This window comes from Lissotriton helveticus, chromosome 5_1, assembly GCF_964261635.1.
Source record: "Lissotriton helveticus chromosome 5_1, aLisHel1.1, whole genome shotgun sequence".
Taxonomy (NCBI): Eukaryota; Metazoa; Chordata; class Amphibia; order Caudata; family Salamandridae; genus Lissotriton; species Lissotriton helveticus.
In genome coordinates this window covers 511,958,112-511,979,919 of record NC_136065.1, presented here as the reverse complement: position 1 = coordinate 511,979,919, position 21,808 = coordinate 511,958,112, and the positions used below count along the sequence as shown (strand labels likewise).

Here is a 21,808-nt window from a genome sequence, read left to right as displayed (position 1 = left end):
TGAACCTTGATTAAGTGAGTGGCAACACCTAACACTCAGTGTGCGCTATCAAACCTAAGTGGCTCACATGGTCATGAAGTAATTAACGCCGGACTCACCTAAGGGTTAAGGGCTAAATACCACATGAGTGATCGGCGGGTCAGTACATCGGGGTAAGCCTTCAGACTTGGCTGGAAAATAGACATGTTACAACAGGGGTAAAGAAAACGCTTCGCAAAGTTCAGATTAGGTTATAAAGTGGAAGCGCTGCACAAGATTTCATACAGCCGATATTGAATTGGCTGGGAAGAAGGCATGTTACACCTAAGGTCTGGAAAACACTTCGCTATGTTCAGGTGTATTTAAATTTATTTTATGTTACAACGCAAAAGGGCGGGAAGAAGTTTGGCAAAAAAGATAGGAGAAAAGAGACAATAAGCCGGTATTAGAGCCTCCACCAGGCCAGGTCTCGTGGTGTGTCCACATATTATAAAGAGGGGAACGCTCCGCTTTGCTCAGATCAGATTTACAAATGGACGCCCTGACAAAATAATTAAGGAAGTCGGTATTAACCTAGTTGGGAAGTAGACATTTTACAACAAAGGTCTGAACAACATATAGCGGTGTTCAGGTACGGTTTGTAAAGCGGAAGGGCTGCACAAGGATTTCAGGAAACCGGTAAAGCAGCCTCCAACCCATCATGTCTCAAAGCGTGCCGGCTCAAAAAAGGGGGAACGCTCCGCTTTGCTCAAATTAGATTAACAAATGGACGCGCTGACAAAATGATTAAGGAAGTCGGTGTTGACTTTGTTAGGAAAATAGACATATTAAAACGGAGGTCCGAACAACATGTAGCGGTGTTCAGGTACGGTTTGTAAAGCGGAAGCGCTGCACAAGGATTTAGGGAAGCCGGTATTGCAGCCTCCAACCCGTCATGTCTCAAAGCATGCCAGCCCAAAAAGGGGGGGGTTCGCCTCTTACCTCACTCTGCCCGTGTCCGCGAGGGATCACCTACCCATCTCCGCCGAGCTCGGATAGATCGTGTAGCACTCGCGGAGTTTGTTTTTATTGAAGCCCGGCTCGGGGGTTTCGATTAGGGACCCGCCTATCGCCAAAATCATGTGACTCGGGCGGTTGATGGGTCGGCCATGATGTAATAGTCAAATGGGCCGCGTAAATCATGTGGAAAGCTAGCATGCATGGGATTAAAGGTTTATTCCATCGGTTATATGGGGACAGAATGTTATATTCACAGGTTATTCATGATTAGTTCCTGAGAACACTGAATATCAACTACTCTTGGATTTACCAGAAAACAGATTGTGCAAAGGTACTACCAGGGACCGTATTGTACGAAGTCCATGGGGCAAGTGCAAGTGCATGTAAACTACGTGTGGGTTGTAGAATGGGAATACCACTGTGTAGAGTCCGTGTGCATAATGAATATAGGCATGGTTAAGGCTGATGTCCCGCGGGTTGTTCCGCACAGATGTGTTAAGTCAAAATTTAAAATTTAAAGGCAATGTTGATGGGCGCCCAGGTAAAACTTTAAGTTGATCTGTCAGGATTCATAACTAATATATAAAATTATGTACACGGCAAGGGGCTAGTTGGTCACGTGATTTCTAACTAATGTATAAAATTATGTAATTATAGTATTAAATTAGGCTAAATGGTCACGTGATTTCATCAATATCGTCGGTGGTAACGGTGTCCCATGTAGATGGTATATGACACACTCCGCGAGTGCTACACCATCTATCCGAGCTCGGCGGAGATGGGTAGGTGATCCCTCGCGGACACGGGCAGAGTGAGGTAAGAGGCGAACCCCCCCCTTTTTGGGCTGGCATGCTTTGAGACATGACGGGTTGGAGGCTGCAATACCGGCTTCCCTAAATCCTTGTGCAGCGCTTCCGCTTTACAAACCGTACCTGAACACCGCTACATGTTGTTCAGACCTCCGTTTTAATATGTCTATTTTCCTAACAAAGTCAACACCGACTTCCTTAATCATTTTGTCAGCGCGTCCATTTGTTAATCTAATTTGAGCAAAGCGGAGCGTTCCCCCTTTTTTGAGCCGGCACGCTTTGAGACATGACGGGTTGGAGGCTGCTTTACCGGTTTCCTGAAATCCTTGTGCAGCCCTTCCGCTTTACAAACCGTACCTGAACACCGCTATATGTTGTTCAGACCTTTGTTGTAAAATGTCTACTTCCCAACTAGGTTAATACCGACTTCCTTAATTATTTTGTCAGGGCGTCCATTTGTAAATCTGATCTGAGCAAAGCGGAGCGTTCCCCTCTTTATAATATGTGGACACACCACGAGACCTGGCCTGGTGGAGGCTCTAATACCGGCTTATTGTCTCTTTTCTCCTATCTTTTTTGCCAAACTTCTTGCCGCGCTTTTGCGTTGTAACATAAAATAAATTTAAATACACCTGAACATAGCGAAGTGTTTTCCAGACCTTAGGTGTAACATGCCTACTTCCCAGCCAATTCAATATCGGCTGTATGAAATCTTGTGCAGCGCTTCCACTTTATAACCTAATCTGAACTTTGCGAAGCGTTTTCTTTACCCCTGTTGTAACATGTCTATTTTCCAGCCAAGTCTGAAGGCTTACCCCGATGTACTGACCCGCCGATCACTCATGTGGTATTTAGCCCTTAACCCTTAGGTGAGTCCGGCGTTAATTACTTCATGACCATGTGAGCCACTTAGGTTTGATAGCGCACACTGAGTGTTAGGTGTTGCCACTCAATCAAGGTTCATGATGCCGCTCTGAGCCAACATGGTGTTTGTATAGTTGCCTGCTGTTTTTTATAACTGTTTTTAACTCTTTACCCCCTCACCGATATAGTTTTAGAGTGTGTGTGCACACCACACTGCACGCTGAAACCACCTGGCATGAAGAGGTAGTGACAATTTCCTACACTGCCCCAAGCATGCTTCCTTATGTTCACATTCTGGCGTTGGCAATCCTTGCTGTTCTAATGAGAAATGTACTACTAATGTGTATTTGGTTTCTTTCTCATACTCTAGGCATAGGACTTTCCATTGAGGTAAACTGTATACCCATACCACACCATATACATGACACTAGCATGTTATTGAGTTAATTTTCTTTATTATTTTTCACTTTTTAAGGTCCTGATGAATCGCAGGATAGTAATCCATTTGCGAGAAACATGTTGACCACTTGTTGTTTTTCAGAGCTCCACATAGGTCACTCTACCTAACGAGGTGACACTGAGTGAGCTTGCTTTCACGATTTTAACTGCAATAGGGGGACCACCAGAATAAAATTGTTTTCCGGTACCTCTTACTGCATCTTAACCTTCACCTCGGGCTCAGTTGCCTCCCCGCCCACACACCCACACTTCACCATAGGGCAGTTGTATACAAAAGATCTCCGCCAAAGTGCCCCTCTTTGAGGTGTGCCCGTCGGGGATTGCACCGCCCCCCCGACGAGGAGCAACCGCCGATGATGAAGCATGACATCCTTCGGGGTGTGTGAGGCAAATACATCCAACAAAAGGGATGCCCACAGGTGTTACATTTACACCTCTGGTTACGCCAGCGTTTGCATATTCCTTCCTAGCCAAAGGATGTGGCCAAACACTGATTCAATACCTAAAAAAATCTAAAAACGGTAACTCCCTACTCCCCATGGATGCCCCTCGGTTGGATCTTGGTACTTCTGCAAGTGATGGACTGGATGACACTGGGTATCAAGACGCTAGGAGAACTATATGTTGGAGGACCACTGCAGTCCTTTGAGGACTTAAAGCTCACAATCGATTTACCAGCAGTTCTTGCTATATGGGATGCTCTCGGTGGTGCTGTGCCGGAGATGGGGGATGACCATGATGCAGGAGCTGCAGCCTGGGTCAGGAGCTGCAGTCTGGGTCAGGAGCTGCAGCCTGGGTCAGGAGCTGCAGCCTGGGTCAGGGGCTGCAGCCTGGGTCAGGGGCTGCAGCCTGGGTCAGGGGCTGCAGCCTGGGTCAGGGGCTGCAGCCTGGGTCAGGGGCTGCAGCCTGAGTCAGGGGCTGCAGCCTGAGTCAGGGGCTGCAGCCTGAGTCAGGGGCTGCAGCCTGGGCCAGGGGCTGCAGCCTGGGCCAGGGGCTGCAGCCTGGGCCAGGGGCTGCAGCCTATGACACTTCACTTGAAATGACTCCACAATCCCAGCCGTGCTTTGTGGTCTCCAACAATTTCAAACTCGCACTGCATCCCTGCCATCCCAACAAAGAGTTCATACAGGCCAGGCAACAGACACACGTCTTGCCTTCTCCTTCCTTAAATGCAGGCAGTTGTTGGGTTTTGTCAGGGGTAAAAATTTCATTTTGAGGACAGTAAAAGGTTTTTCACCTCAGGTAAAAGGGTAGTAAAGGCATTCCTATCTTGTAGGCGACATTTTTCTGAGGTACACTTTGCATGAAAGATCCTTTGTCTGACATACGTGAGTTTTACTTGTCCACGATGGGAGCAGTCTCTCTGTCGGGCTTTACGAGGTACAAGACGCTCTCCCTTTATAAGGCGAGTGCTGCAATGGATGGCAGCTGTTTTTAAAGTGGAAGGGCGGATGGCGTGCTGGAATACTAACTTGTTCGCTGTCCTAGATGGAGACTAATATACAAGGCTAGAACTGCTGCGCCCTCGTCACTTTTGAAGGGTGCTTTTTGGGGTGGCTGTTCCTCTTACTCCCTATGTGCGAGGCCATGTTGCCTGAGGGTGTGGCTGTCCAACGCATCACTCTAGGTCGCATGTGTCCTTGTTTTAATGCGAGAGTCTCTTCCCTCTGCTTAGTGAGTGGGGTCCCAATCCTACAAGAAAGGATCCCCTGCTCGCCCGCTTTGCTGGTACGTCCCTGCCCTTTTCCCTTTAGAGCGTGACGCTCCGTGCTGACTAGGTGAAGGGCGTCCCTCCCTCCCTGGGAGAGCTCTCCTCGCTGGTTGCTAGGAGCGAATCATCAGTCGATAGGGGGCAGTTGCAATTTTTTTTTCTAAATAGGTAGCGAAACAATTTTGTTAGTCTCGTTGTCCCCACCTCTGTCTTAACCAATGCCAGGGAAGAGCCGTGGCTAACGCCGAAGCGGGAGATGCGTGTGCAGCCGCCATGAATACAAAGCTTGGTGTGCAACACTTTATAAAAACATATACATTTAAAAAGAAAAGCATATTGTTGGCGCATGTAATAATAAAGTTGCATGGCTGCCGCATGCGCTTTATACAAAAGCTGTCGCCATTGCCAAAGCAGAATGAAAAAAAACATAGTGCTTACTGACTAAATGAAGGAGACAGTATAACGCCGCAAGTAATAGATCCAGTCCTGATGGGCGGTCACAAAAGGAGACAGGGCGGTAACAAGGAGGGACTAAGAAGCCTCACTATCAATCAAAAGCCAGCATTTACCATGCATGATGACGCCAGCCAATGAAAAATATGGACGGGGCTTCCACACCACTTCTAAAAAATACCCTAATACAGCATGCCACGTAAAGTGAGCAGCACATGCGCTGCAATGCTAGGCGAGACCTAATAACACGGCCTTAGGTTGGGCATAGAGAAAGGACATGCTTCATGGCCTCACGTTGGAATGCAGTGAAAGACAGTGCAACATGGTCCCAGGTTAAATATAGTGAAAGTAAACACTTTATGGTCTCACGTTGGGACACACTGAAAGGCAGTGCTATATGGCCGCAGGTTGGAGAAAAGGGAAAGAGAGCAGCCACTGACCTGGCGACATAACAAAAAGCGGAGTAATAAATCCTCAATGTACACAGAGAGTGAACCAATTAGGTACCTAAAAGGGCCTGAGAGTAGAACCCACATTTAGACAGAACACTTATAAAAGAGAGGGAGATGCAGGTAGGAAGAGAGGAAAAAAAGGGGAAGGCAGAAGCATCTAAGTTACTCAACTCAAAATCCTCCATCGCTCGCCGAACACAACCTTACCAGATGTCTCTATTGAAACAGTGCTTGGCTACACTATTGGGAGTTTTAGCATTCCAGTACTTTTCATACCACAATTCATGCCAGTGAACTTGCATTAGGCCAGCATATTAAACATACAAGGGACTTAGGAATGTAGAGCAAAAACGAAAGCATCACAGGCTCTTCTCTGCAAAAAAGCAACATTAAAACTATTCCCAAATGGACTGCTCACCCTGAAGCATTGGCAAAGTCTCCCCAGATGTCTCCTGTGGCGGCAATGTTGGCCTGCTCTCCAAACGGCGTTGCACCGATATCAAGGAGAAACCCTGCAGAGAAAAAATAACCAAGAAAAGCTTTAACGCAATATGTGAAGTAAATGCATAACATCTTCTGGTAATAAGCAATCCATTATTCATCTTCAACAATGGTTGTGCGAGTGTTATTATACTTTAACAAAAAAGTTGGAAAGACTATTCCGCCATGAGGAAAATATTTGAAACAGTTGAAAGATATTACATAGTTCATCTGTATCTGCACAGCTGCCTCATTATGCAAGTACAGTAGGTAGACCCTAGTGAGAGAAAGTGTGAAAGAAAATGTAAGGGAGAAATTATGTAAGAGTGTGAGATAATCAGAGATATGAGAGAAAAAAAGAGAGAAATAGAAAGAATCAAAAAAGGAGTAGAGAAATGCATTAAGCAAATCCTTATGCATCAACTACTGGAAAAAATACACATTGATAATTAAATAAATTGAGCACTGTCCAAGTGAAAATATTTAAAAAATCCAATTATATCTTATAGGAAATGAATTCATTCATAGTAAAGCGAAATAAAAAGCATAAAAAGAGAGGAGGTTGTTATGACCGACTGAATCTCCTTTCTATGTCTTTTAACCGGAAGGGCCATTACCCCCAACCGAGAGCCCAAAGTGCCCCTGACACTAGACGCAATGGTTTCAAAAGTTGGGGGGTCTGCTGATTACCTTCAACTACATCATCAATAGTGCATGTTATCTACTTTCATTTCCATGAGCTTAGCTCAGCAGTTGTGCACATTAGTAGCTGAATGTGCGAAGTAACCAATTCTAGAAACCTCTGTATTTGGGCATAATTCAGCTTGGGCACGTTTTTTGTTAAACTGGTGCAATCTCGTTTAATTTCTAGTATTTTGTGTTATACTTTTTACACAAAATGCTCGAAATTATACCATTACACTAGGTCATGTATTATGACCATTTTAGCGCTATTTATAGCGCACAATTCGGGATGCGTTTTGAACTAAAATATAGCACAAAATGAGAGATTTCATCTCTCACATACTTGTGTAATTACCCCCAAATTTTACATACTAGCACAAGGAAAAATCACACAAATTTTTCAAACACCTGCTTCACCTCGCCAATTTTCCTGAGACTTGCAGCTTTTTTTCATTAAATATATTTACAGACGCAACTAAAACCTGGAGAAAGACTTTTCTTCCACAACACCAAAAGCAAAACTAAGCTGTTGCAAGAAAACAATTATGCACCGTGCGCGCTGGAAGATAACAATAAAGATACTCCTATTTAAATACTTTAGAAAAAAAGGACAAAATAAAAGAAATTTAAAGAGAAGACCAATCTCTAAATAAAATAGAGAACTAGGTAAAAAGACTGAGGCATAGCCACTTCCCTGGGCAAACCTATCAGAGCAGATTGAGGGCCATCTATCACTTCACAGATGCATCATTGAAACTCTTGTAGAGTGAAATCCTGGGAAGAAAACCATCTAAAATATTACAATAACATGGTTTAGTATTTTAACAGCCAACAGATTCACCATCTACCACGTCAGTGCATTTTACATACCAGGCACTATTGCTAACATAGATTGAGAGTATAAAGCCTGTTAAAACCAGTGGCTGCAACGCATTTAGGTACATTCTGCAAGTTACTAAGTTGTTTTAAAGTGTGCATTATCCATGACAAGCTCCTGGAATACTTTCTAAGGCTGAGACTTGTGCTGCAATATATTAACAGTAAGACTGTAATTGCCGGTAATGGTTATCCAATCTGCTCTTGTATTGGGTGCCAACGAGGCCTCAGTTTGTAAGGCAAAGAAAAAAAGTTTCTTGTTGTTCGTTACTTCGACCTCTTCTTTATGAAATTTTGTGAACTTTAGCCAACACTTGTTTTGTCGTATTTTGGGGGAGAACGGGGCGTGGGAGGCGGGGGTGGTATCTCCACGATTTCATCAAGGCTATTTGATTTCCTTAGTCCTTTTTGCAGTCCTCGATTCCGGTTGTATTTTCAGCCTGGATAAAAAGTAAATGGCATCACTGTGTCCAAAATAATGGATAATGCTGGTCTCAATTGAGTCTTCATTAACCTTCTTCGACTACAATGCACTCACAGAAAAGTCCTCCCGGAACGGTTAATCTCTTGCGTGATCTATAAGGTAAATAGCCCACATCCGTGGTATCTCAGCAATTGTAATGCTGCCATATATTCACTCATACATTTCCAAGATATACGGGAGAGTCTTCCCTGAGGAATTATCGTTGCTCAGGTCCGAGCGAGTCAGCGGCAGACTGGTCTATACTGTTGCTTAGAACCCTCATCTTGCGACAGGAACTCATGAAAAGAAAGGAATATCTTACATATCCTGTAAGCATCTGCTCCTAGTTTGTAGTGCTGTAGATTCACATGCTCTGCATACTCATGCAATTTAGTGTTGGGCTCAGACCTAGCAAGTTGCAACTAGGGGTGCAACTAGGTAAATAAATAAATAATTACCGGTACTATTTTTCTATGCATTAACTAAAAAGGATAGCTCAATAAATAAGAGGCAAAATCCGTGGTATCCGAGTCATACAGGCTTTAATCAGATGGCTCGAGCCAATGGACCATCGGGTTCCATCACCTGCAAAGGTTCAGGAAGGGACAGACACAGGACAAAGGGGGAATGGCATTTCATTAACATCATACAGTATATATAGTAAGACAGTATAATTGCATTGAATACAGTAGGCGTAACAAGTGACAAATGAACGATAAGAACATATGGGCGTAAAAAGAAGGCGTGCACGGAGGTGTGTGATGTAGACGTCACAGAAGTGTCATAAGTGGGTGGATACATGGAGGGGGCTACCTGGGCAGCTGGAACCTTTAACCTACTGGTGCGCGCAAACGAGTCATGACGTGTAACTGGGGAGAGCTGGGGTCTCTGACTTCTAGCACTAGAAGAGGAGACTAAAGTCTGGGATGTCAGAACGACCTGTACCTATAGCTTATCTGATATCTGGTGTTTGGAGTACATGTTGCTTGAATCTAAAAGTCATCAGGGCAAAGGCTACTTGTCACTAAGGCTAGTGCATGCATATATTCCTTTATGTATTGCGTGTGCTATGAATCTTCTATGGATATTAATTCAGTAAATTACTTGCATGGAGACAGGAAGACTAGACTGTAGATGGATATGTTTATGAGGTTCGTTAGCTAGGAATGTGAAGCCGGGGAGCTGAACTGATAACTGTAGGCATAACATATTCTTGGCAGGCGGGCCAGGCCAAGCTGGGCACCGCGCTGCTTGGCAGGAAGTAAGTGAAGGGTCAGGGATGCGGGAGGGGCTGCATCGCTCCTCAGAGTGGTTCAGGAGACTTGAGGCTTGAATCTGGTGTCCGGGCCCTGTGAGGCCTAGAAACGGGTGCAACTAGATGATTTAACGTGCACAATATAAAGACGTTGACAACATAGGCCTAATACTTGTTGCTTTCAGGAGGGACTGGATAACTAACATACTAACGTTGGACACAACTATAATTACGTCTTTATTCAGTCAAGGGGGTAAATATGCATATTGATCATGCACATATAACATATGATGGGGAACACGTAGGGACACACAACAGGGCAAAATTCAATTTTCCTCATTCCCTCCTTGTTCCCTACGTTTCCTTCAGGAAACATCAATATTCATGATACCATCTATCTGTTCATACAGCATCATTTGCTCGTCTCTTATCTTTTGGGAATGGGACTTTGGACTTGAAATACAAGAGGTAGCGCACAAGCCGCAAATCGCAGGGCCACATTGTAAACAGAGACAGCAACTGAATATGATCATTACTACTATTCCTAGGAATGACAATACTTTCCATCCCCAGGCAGATATTATACTCCAGAGCCAACCGGACCAAGTCCAGGTGCCTGGATTCTGGTGTAGCTGATGAGCTATTTTATGAAGTCTAGTTATTGCTGAATACACGGACGGTGCGTTATTAGGAATGAAAACGCAACAACTAGATCCGATGACTCTACAAGCTCCGCCCCTATCGGCCAGTATGACGTCAAGAACAAGGCGGTTCTGAAGAACAACAAATCTCATAGCGGACTGTTCCTCTGTTAAGTTACCTAGAGCGGAAATAGTCTCATTCACTACTGCTTCAAGGGTTCTGGTTAATCTGCGTATTAATTTACTATTCTGGACAGGACCTATGAAGAAAATGAAACCTTTATTGAAATCCGCATACTGTTCTAATGCAGTTTCAGTCTGATCGACAATTGGGGACTCGATCTCCCTTCTATGTCTGACGTGTACTAGATGTGTATTTCGGTGGTAATCAGATGGGGCTAGGAAAACTGGGGGCAGTAGGAAGGCAATGTAACATGTTCCATCCCAATCTAGGGGCAAACGTACATATGCGGTCTGACCACATACAAAATAAGAATGACGTGAAGCTTTGAAAGTAGACTTCCCACTGTCACTATACTCGACCACAGTAGTACAATCACTGTGTCCTAGGTGTACTGAACCATTCTTTCTAACACATAATTCGCCTTTCACTGGTAGGACTGTTATGGAAGGCAAGTCTGGAGTGGTCTCGGACTGAACATTCAAAACCATGAGGTTGGAGGAAAAATTACCTAGATCATATACTTCATTTTCTAGTTCTAACCCTGTCCTATGGGGAAGACCTTCCTTGTCTGGGACACATGTTCTATTCAAAAGGGACTTATCGTCTAAGGATGATGTTAACGTAAACCATGCTCCACACGAACCATTATGTGAAAACGGATAGGGAAAGAGTGGCAGAACTCCCTTCACTGTCTGGAAAGGGGGGAGTTGACCACATACCCAGCAATTAGTGGCATTACTGGTCTGATGCGAATAGTGTAACATACGGATAAAAGTATTGTTGCGCATTGCAAGTCGATAGGATAACTCGTGAGGGGGTAGTTCAATAAAGGTGTGCTCTACTGTATCATTAGAGGAAAGATGTACATGTGAATCAAGAGGAGGAAAAAATACATGTAAAACATAACTTATACTTGTGATCGTAAGACTCAGAAATAACATAAACAATAACGTAACAATGCATCTGCTGCGCAGATTCTTACAGTAACGTATTTTCTTGGAGTTTCTATCTCTCTCACTATGTGGGTCTATCTCATACATGTCAGGAACCTGTCTAACCGCTTCACCCGAGAGGGACTTAAACAATTAAACGCTGTCTGACTTGCTAGACCTCAACTTGATTTTATACTCCTGCTGCGGAGTTTTCTCTAACAGGGGAAGTTTAGAGTCAGTATCGGGGCAGTCCTTGAAAAAAGTCTTTGGACGCAGTCCATGGAAACGCTTGATGTGGCTGGAGTGTAGCCAGCCCTTTCGTCCTTCCAATTTTACAGCGGTCCTTGTGGTCATCAGAACAAGTTTCGGCTCCTTCCAGCGGGGCTCCAGGGGGCTTGAACGATCGAAGTTGCGGATCAAAACAAGATCGCCTGGAACGACCTCGTGCGGTTTCACCTGGGTGTTGTCTGGAAAGGCAGCCGCGACCTGTGAACGACAAGAGAGTAGTGCAGACATCAAGGAAGCTAGGTAATCTGTCAGCATATTACTGTCAACATCGGTGATTTTACGAGGCATAGGTGTACCCCACATGTTTGGGGGACGACCAAACAACTTCAAAAGGTGACAGACCTGATCGGGAGTGAGCGACCATTCTCATGTAGAAAAGGGCAACCGGCAGGGCTACCATCCAATCTACGCCTTTCTCGGCACAGACCTTCGCAATACGTATTTTCAGAGTTTGATTAGGTCTCTCGACGAGGCCAGCTGCCTCGGGGTGTCGTACGCAATGGAATTTCCACTGGTACCCTAACAGAAGTGATACCTGTTTCATGAGTTCGGATGAGAATGGCTGTCCGTTATCTGAATACACGACCCTGGGCAAACCATAGCGAGGGAAGAACTCACGAACCAACTGCTTGGCAGTGGTCGCGGCAGTATAATCTGGGACTGGATATGCTTCTGTCCATCTGGACAAAGCGCATACAACTACGAGGACATACTTGAAACCTCGGCATCGATCCATCTGGATATAATCCATCTGGAGGACTTCAAAAGGGTGGTCAGGAGGATGGAATCCACCTTGTTCCACGGGAACACCTTTACCTGGATTAAACTGACAACAGATCATGCAGGTACGCACTTTCTGCTTCGCTGCTGCTCGTAAATGCTTGTTAAACCAAAGGTTCTGGATGCTGTCTAACATGGCTTTTTCTCCTAAATGCGCTGGACTATGTGCTGTATTAATAATGACTTGAACCATAGAGTCGGGGAGAAACCATGTGGCTTTTCCCTTCGTCAACCATCCTTGATCTGTCTGGACCCCTCCTTGTTCAGACCATTTCTTGATTTCGTCTGGGGTAGCATGTGTCTGTATGTCTAGTACATCTTGTGTAGGGTCTTTAACTGTCATACAAGTCGTCGGGTCTGGAACGTCTGTCTTTGTCGTGTTAACTGGAGTGTCTGGAGTCTGAGCAGTAAGCTTGGCTGTTCGATCTGCCAGGTCGTTACCCTGGGAAATGGTGTCAGTGACTTTCGTATGTGCTTTGCACATCATAATGGCGATGGCTGTCGGTAAATGTATTGCTTCTAACAGAGCTTGAATGAGGGGGCCATGCTGAATCTTGGCTCCATGAGAGGTCATGAAACCTCTTTCTTGCCAGAGGACTCCAAAGTCGTGTACGACTCCGAATGCATAACGTGAATCTGTATATATGTTTACTTTCAGGTTCTTGGCTCGTATGCAGGCTTGGGTCAGAGCGATGAGCTCTGCTGCCTGAGCAGACAGGGTATCAATACGATGTGTTTCTATAACTTCAGTTTCAGTAGTCACTGCATATGCAGCTACTAACTCTCCTGTACTTGTTCTCATACATGAACCATCCACGTAAAGTGTCAGGTCTGGGTCAGGTAATGCAATGTCCGTCAAGTCTTGTCTTTGTCATGATATTAATAACTTCCACACAGTCGTGTGTTACAGGATCTGGAACAGTCGAGGGTAACAGTGTAGCAGGATTTAAAATGTTGCAGCGTCTAATTTCTATGTGTGGCTGAAATAGTGTCAGTTCATATCCTGTTAAACGTGCAATTGTCAAGTGCTGAGTCTGTGTTCGGTTTAAAAGAACTTCCACAGAGTGTGGAACTTGTACTGTCAGGGAGTGTCCTAACACTATGGAATCACTTTGTCTGATAGCTAGAGCTGTGGCTGCAACTGATTTGAGGCACGCAGGCAAAGCCTGGGCTACTGGATCTAATGTGCTAGAAAAATAAGCACAAGGCTTGTGTTGTCCTGCTTGATCTTGTGTGAGAACAGATAATGCTGTACCATCACGTTCAGTGACAAAAAGTGTAAAAGGCTTACTGTAGTTCGGTGTCGCTAGCACAGGGGCTTGACATAAAGCTTTCTTTAATTCATTGAAAACAAGTGTATGTTCCTGGGTCCAAGGGAGGACAGTCGATGTCGCTGCCTCCTGTGTTGTCAACTGTATCAGTGGCTTGGCTAGATATGCGTACTGAGGGATCCATTGTCTGCAGTAAGAAGTGAGGCCGATAAAAGCTCGTACCTCCTTCTGTGTCTTGGGCTGTGGAAGATGTGCTATTAACTGGATACGGTCAGGTGTCAACTGCCTACCCCTCTTGGACAGTAAGTGTCCAAGGTATACCACTTGCTGGACACAGAATTGCAGTTTGGAAGGGGACACCTTGTGCCCCATGTCTGCCAGGAAATACAAAACTGTCAGTGACGCACGTTCGCAGTCACGTTCTGTACGGGCTGTGATCAATAAATCATCGACATACTGGATCAGGGCAGTGTCAGTTGGCATGTGAATACTGTCTAGTTGTCGTTTCAGTGCTTGACTGTAAATACTGGGACTTTCTGTGAACCCTTGAGGTGCACGTGTGAATTTATAGCTTCTTCCATTTAAACAGAATCCGAAAAGGAACTGGATATCTGGATGAATGGGGACACTAAAGAAAGCGTTCTTGAGATCAAGAACAGTAAAGAACGTAGCTTCAGAATCAATGGCAGTCAATAGGGAAGAGATATCTGGAACAACTGGGTACTGGGGTATGATACATTTATTAAGTTCTCGGAGGTCAATTACTAGTCGATAAACTGGAGGTGCATTTGGGTCAGTACGTTTAAGAATCGGGATGATCGGGGAATTACATACATTGGAGTCAGTTTCTACAACCACTCCTTGAGCAATGAGCTCGTCAATGATTTTCGATAAGGCTGCTACAGCCTCAGGTGGTAACTTGTATTGTCGGATTCGGGGTAATACAACACCTTGTTTCAGGGTGACACGATATGGTGTAATGTGCATACAACCTACATCAGTTGGACCTTGCGCCCATAAATGCTGTGGTACATTCAGTAATCTTGGATCAAAATCTCTTAACACATAATGTCCTTTAAAATCACGTAAAAACAATCTCACTCCTTCCGGAGAACAGCAAATTACAGCTCCTAATTCTTTCAATGTTTTAATACCAAGTAAATTTTCAGGACATGATTTCGTAAGTAACAAGTCTGTAGTTCGGGACAATGGACCAACTTCTAGAGAAACTGGTTTCGATATTTCGTTAACAATAGGCTTTCCTGAAAATCCCAGGGAAACATTTCTTGAGCCTGAGAGTGGAGCCCCTGGAACCTCGTCATGACTGATGGTAGTCCTACTTGCCCCTGTATCAATCAGAAACTTTCTATCTTTCCCTAATACTTGACTGTGTACATAGGGACCCTCTTGATCTACAGGAACCTCGATGAGAGGCAAGCCAACCTCCCTCTCTAGGCTGTTTCATGAATACTGCTGATATTCTGGATAATCTGACTGTGCGTACTGGTACATCTGCTGTGTAACGTGTTGTGTGGCAGCTATAGGCTGCGGTACTGTTACTGTCTGGTGTGCGTTCTGCGGTGGTTGCGTATTCTGCGGAACATGTTCCTGTCTAGGAGGACGCGGTCTCTCTTTCGTCTTACCAGTAGCTATGTTGTGTTTCAGAACTGCACATTCGTTTATGTAATGACCTGGCTGTTTACAGTAATTGCATGTCCCTTTAACGGGAGCTGCAGAATGACTAGTTTGATTCGTACCCCTCTTCTGACTATCTGCTGGAACAGACTGTGCAACTAGTACTTTCATTTTCGTGTCTTTCATACGTCTCCTTTCGTGTTCTTGTTCTTCTCTGATTCGGTTCTGGTGATACTGTAACATCTGTAGCATTTGGGACGGGGTATTAGCTTGCCAGGTACTCTCGACTTTCAGTACTCTATTTTTCACTTGAGGTAAAGAATTTTCTACTAATTTGGTAACAAAGAGATGGGGATACGACTCACTACTTGTCTTCAAACCGCTATTTATAATGAAACATTTCTCAAATCTGGAATAAAAATCACTAGTGTCTTCGTCTTGTTTCTGTTTACAGGCTGAGATGGCATCCCAGTCTTCCTTTTTCGTGGCTAGTAATCTTGGCAAGACTTGTATTAACAACTCGGGCAATTCTTTGGCTTTATCCCCAAGACCAGTACCTGGAACTCGTGTTTTATCTTCGTTCTCTAATGCTGTCCAGTCAATCTTTTTCTCTCCCACCTCCCATTCTTTTTCTTTAAGTTTTTCATATATGCCCGCAGGCAACAGGACCTTTAACATTTTAATGATATCAGGATACGTGTATTCTCCCATACGGAGCATGTCTTTTAACTCGCGGTGGAACCCTGCTGGATCTTTATCGTGACAGGGCACTAACTTCTTCATTTCTAATAGTTCTATTTTCGTTAAAGGGGTGTAAACAAATACTCGTTCGAGCTCACCCCCCGTTCCCTTAACAGGATGCACTTCTCGCAACGGATTCTGTCTATCTATGTAGAATGGGGGTGGAACAGGAACAAAATGCGGAGTCAGGAACGTTCTGTATTTGTGACGTTGTTCTAAAATGACACTAATCAAATCGGTACCTAGACCTTTCCATCGGTTTAGGAGTAACTCGTTCAATACATTATATAATGAACCTGGATCAGAATGCTGACTCTCGTACAGTGTAATGAGGTGCTGGATCATGTACATACCCACCAGTCGCTGCTCGGCTGGGGGCAGCTTCAGAAACATTTGAGCCACTACTTAGTCTGGAAATGTGGTAGAATCACTAGTCCATCGAACTGCTGACCGGGCTAGCTCTTGTTCATGCATGGTACCAAACTCTCTATAACCTATTCTCTGTTTCAGAACTTTATCTGTAGCCTGGAATAATTGTTCAAGAGAACACTGTTCTGGTGCGGGAGGAGGAAAAGCTTTCTTGTAGTCTAGGCGTGTGTGTCTATCAAAAGGTCTCGTCCTACCTACATACGCTATTCTGCTTGGATTCTCGTTGTCTACATCTTCGTCTGAAGAGTCATTCTCTTTCTCTGCTATTATTCTTGCTTTCTCCCTCTCGTGTATGTCTAGAATTTCTTTACGAATCTTTCTGTACATGGTTTCTATACTATTCTGTGTCTTGTGTTTTCCGTCTGCTATATTGTCACTCCACCTTGTCAGGACCTTCATCTCGTCTTTGTTTTTTATCAGGATGGTCTTGTTCTCTTATTAGACAATTTATCAAAAATTGTAAAATCATACTTTGAATCTCCACTTTCCTGTGTGCCATAGCTTCGTGAATACTTTCTGGTTTCTCCCCTGTTCGGATGAAATGATATATTCGATCTAAATGTTCCTTCATATCGGGCATGGTAGCTAAAAAGTTTGCTACTCGTCGTAAACGTACGGAATATAATATCATGTGATCATCGCCTGGCACTGGATCATATCTACAATCAGTAAGGTACTTCTTGAGGGCTTCGTACGTGGCCACTTTTGGCGTACGCTGTAATGTTGCTTCTCTTAGTGTCAGGCGCTTTGTTTGAGGCGGGGTGACAGGAATACCTCCCCCTGCTCCTCCTGAACTAGAATCGTCAATTAATACTGAATGTGCGGTTGCTGGTAACGTGACTGGTAAAGTAGGTGTACGTAATGTGGGTTGGTCCTGGGGTACTGGCACATGGACAGGATTCCCGGGACCCACGGCTGGAGGCACAGTTATTACGTTATTAACAGGGTGCTGGGGTTGAACAGGCGGAGTAGGATTCGGATTTGCATATTCTGGGACAGTGTCGTTTAAATAGGAAGAAAGGAAAATTTCAGCTGCTGTCGGTTTATGACGTAGCTTAGTCGGGACTAATGGTGGCGGTAAATTACAGGGTGTTTCCGGGGTCGCCTTAGGCAGGCCCTAGGCGAGAAGGGGATACATACCTTTTATAAGGGCATTTCTCTGTCTGTCTGATTGTTCTGCTCTGACTCGTTCACCTTCTTCTAGTAGTTCCCTTTCTTGGGCTTTTTCTGAGGATTCCCTACTTAGTTCTGCTTTTCTGAATTCTTTTTCCGTTCTTTTATGCGATTCTTTACGCCACAATTCTATGGCATCTTTCTGGGATTGTCTGGCTTTCTTTTTCCATAATGCTTCTTCTACTCTCATGATGCACTCGGCATCCCATGTTCCTGAAACAGGCCATCTATATTTCTCTTCGAGATCTTTGGTGTAGTCCACCCATAAATCTAGATACAGTATGGCATCTAAGCCATGCTTATGATACATGAAATGTCCAGGACTGTCCCTAGGAGGGACAGGAACTGATTCTTCGAGTAACCCTTTTCTGGTTTTTATCTGACGTAACTTGGAAAACAGCGGCATATTTGAACCGTACTTGAACTTGAACACAATACACAATGAACACAGTAATGACTAGCAAAACAAATCATTCATACCACGACATTAAAAATACATTGACAACAGTTCGAACAGATACTACCTGATACATTGAAAACATAATACTTGAATTTCTCGAGAACAGACTTACTAGAATTACTGGATGCACTGCTAAAACAGTACAGAACATACCGGTCTCCTAAAGAGACACGTCATACCGTATCCACCTAAATGAACACGTCGGACCGGATCTGTGTACCCAAACCCGTCGGACCGGGCACAAATTAATGAACCCGTCTAGATACTTCCCCAGCAACGGTACTCACCGGGAAGCAAAACTGAAGGCCTCGGACTGGACTGGACTGCTACGACGTCTGGTTACTGCTACACACTACGCATGCGCCTCGGGCTTCGGAAACAGGTGGGCCTCCGGATACCTCGGACCTTGCTCTCTCTCGGCTTGGGCTCTGGTCGGGACGATCCGCCTTCCTCACCGCCTCGTCTGGATGCCGGACCGCAGTCTCCGTCTCCTCCGTGGGCCTGAGGGAGACTTGAAGCAGAAATATCTGCACGTGCACAGTAGGGGTCCGTCACGGCTGTAGAAGGGTCAGGGGGCCTGCGTTACATCGCCGGCGCGTGGGGAAGGGGCTCGTCCCTGTTCGGGCGCCATTATGTGGTAAATAAATAAATAATTACCGGTACTATTTTTCTATGCATTAACTAAAAAGGATAGCTCAATAAATAAGAGGCAAAATCCGTGGTATCCGAGTCATACAGGCTTTAATCAGATGGCTCGAGCCAATGGACCATCGGGTTCCATCACCTGCAAAGGTTCAGGAAGGGACAGACACAGGACAAAGGGGGAATGGCATGGAATGGCATTTCATTAACATCATACAGTATATATAGTAAAACAGTATAATTGCATTGAATACAGTAGGCGTAACAAGTGACAAATGAACGATAAGAACATATGGGCGTAAAAAGAAGGCGTGCACAGGGCGTGCACGGAGGTGTGTGATGTAGACGTCACAGAAGTGTCATAAGTGGGTGGATACATGGAGGGGGCTACCTGGGCAGCTGGAACCTTTAACCTACTGGTGCGCGCAAACGAGTCATGACGTGTAACTGGGGAGAGCTGGGGGCTCTGACTTCTAGCACTAGAAGAGGAGACTAAAGTCTGGGATGTCAGAACGACCTGTACCTATAGCTTATCTGATATCTGGTGTTTGGAGTACATGTTGCTTGAATCTAAAAGTCATCAGGGCAAAGGCTACTTGTCACCAAGGCTAGTGCATGCATATATTCCTTTATGTATTGCGTGTGCTATGAATCTCTATGGATATTAATTCAGTAAATTACTTGCATGGAGACAGGAAGACTAGACTGTAGATGGATATGTTTATGAGGTTCGTTAGCTAGGAATGTGAAGCCGGGGAGCTGAACTGATAACTGTAGGCATAACATATTCTTGGCAGGCGGGCCAGGCCAAGCCGGGCACCGCGCTGCTTGGCAGGAAGTAAGTGAAGGGTCAGGGATGCGGGAGGGGCTGCATCGCTCCTCGGAGTGGTTCAGGAGACTTGAGGCTTGAATCTGGTGTCCGGGCCCTGTGAGGCCTAGAAACGGGTGCAACTAGATGATTTAACGTGCACAATATAAAGACGTTGACAACATAGGCCTAATACTTGTTGCTTTCAGGAGGGACTGGATAACTAACATACTAACGTTGGACACAACTATAATTGCGTCTTTATTCAGTCAAGGGGGTAAATATGCATATTGATCATGCACATATAACATATGATGGGGAACACGTAGGGACACACAACAGGGCAAAATTCAATTTTCCTCAGTTTGAAGAAGTTTCTTCAAGTCACAATGTATCCTGTGACTCATCACATAGCAGGGGATGCGCATGAACACCAACTCCAGTATTGGATCGATTTCCGCACAATTGGTGAATGTAAGTATGGAGTGATTAGAAGTGAGAATATGGTGGCCATGTAAATAGTGTATCAAATAGTAGATCTACTTTGTGTTACAGAGATGTGGAAACAACAGACTGACTCCTGTAGGAGGGTGGTCATATATGAATTTACAGCACTACAAGCTATGAAAAGGTGCTTACACCATCAGTAACATATTCAGTTTGTAGCATGTGTGGTTGTAGATACACATGCTCTGCATAGACTGTAAAGCAGCACTCCCGAAAGTGGTAGCTAGTCAGTGGATGGTGCAGATGTCTGAAACAGAGTTCTTATTATTGTCTGGCCGACTTTAGCCTGTTGATGGGCAAGACTATCGACACAATGCTTGGTAAAAGGGTGTGGCATTGACCATGTTAGCTGCTTTACAGATATCAGCTATTCCTTAGAAATGCCATGGTCGGTTCCTTCTTCCTAGTAGGGTTTGGCCTAGGGGGAGTGGAGTGAACCCTCCTGGCTTTGATGTAACATGTTTGGATACACTTAACAATTCAACTAGCTAAATCCGCTTTTGACATAGGGCTACCTTTACGAGGTTTAGCAAAATTGAAAAACAGGAATAGAGATTTCTGAAAAGTTTGGTTCAGTCCATGTATTACATTAAGGCTATGTTAACACATAACGTATGAACAACCTTTCTACTACAAAGTCTGGGTGAGGAAAAATAGAGGTAGCTTAATTTTTTGATTAAAGTGCAAAGGAAAGATCACCTTAGGCAGGAAGTTAAGGTTTGTGCTAAGTAAAAGCCCTATTAGCATGAACTTGGATAATAGGCTCTTGCAGAGTGAGGGCTTGTAGCTCACCTATGTACGTTAGTGAGGTGATGGCTATGAGGAAAGCCATTCGCAAAAATTAAATTGATAAGGACAGAAATGCAATGGCTCATATGGGGGACCCATGAGTTTTGTGAGTACTATATTGAGATTCCAGTAGGACAGATGGCACTCTAGGTGGAATCATCTTAAGGGCTTCCAGAAAGGCTTTAAAGACGGGAATTCTGAAGAGCGATTAACACTCTAATTTGCGTTTATACAGCAATTGTTCAAAGAGGTCATCGTATGGAATTATATTCTAGCCCTGGTTTCTCTAGGTGTAGCAAATAGACAATGTCTCAGACTCCCGGTTTAAGTGCCTCTATATTCTTTGAGTTACAATAGCGGACAAATCATTTGCACTTTGCAGTGTAGCCGTCCCTAGAAGTAGGGCAGCGAACTTCCTTTAGGATGCCCATGCATTCTTGTAGGGAAACTTAGGCAACCAAATTCTAAGACTTCAGGTGCCAAATTGTTAGATTGAGTTGCCTGATTTTGCCCTGTTCCTGAGATAAGTTTGGCGCTGTGTTAGAGTCTCTTGTGCAGGGGCATTGAAATCCCTAGGACACTTGAGAGCCACAGTTGTCGGGCCCACGTGAGGGCTATCTGAATAAGGTTGGGAGAGGTTTGCAGTAGGTTCCTTCCTACGTATAGGAGTGAGAAAGGAGAAAAAGCATAGGCAAATATCCCAACCAGTTCACTAATAGTGCATTGCCGATGGACTGTGGGTGCGGAAGCCTGGAGACGAAGTTTGGCATTTGGTGTTTTTGTGGTTGATGAATGGATCAGTTTGCAGAAAAATACATTGTTGAAAGTAGGGAGTAGGACTTGTGAGTGGAGTACCCACTCATGGACTTGTTGATGCATCCTGCTGAACAGGTCTAATCATGATGACCAGGTCCACAAAGTCATTTGCCCATGGTGGAACTGAGGATTGAACCTTGAAAGGGCAAAATCTGTAGCAGCTGAAGTTGGGACTTGGTAGCATTTATTATGAATTCCAAATGGTGTAGTAGGGAGAAGGCGTGTTGG

The 21,808-nt window shown here is 44.6% G+C and overlaps 1 protein-coding gene across 1 annotated transcript in view; it reads right to left on the bottom strand.

The window, feature by feature from the left end:
* Positions 1-21,808, bottom strand: part of NECAP2 (NECAP endocytosis associated 2) — a 111,790-nt gene that overhangs the window by 7,236 nt on the left and 82,746 nt on the right. The window contains exon 7 of the mRNA XM_078642847.1: positions 6,145-6,238. Coding sequence (XP_078498973.1) covers positions 6,145-6,238 — 94 coding nt within the window. The remainder of the gene's footprint in view (positions 1-6,144; positions 6,239-21,808) is intronic.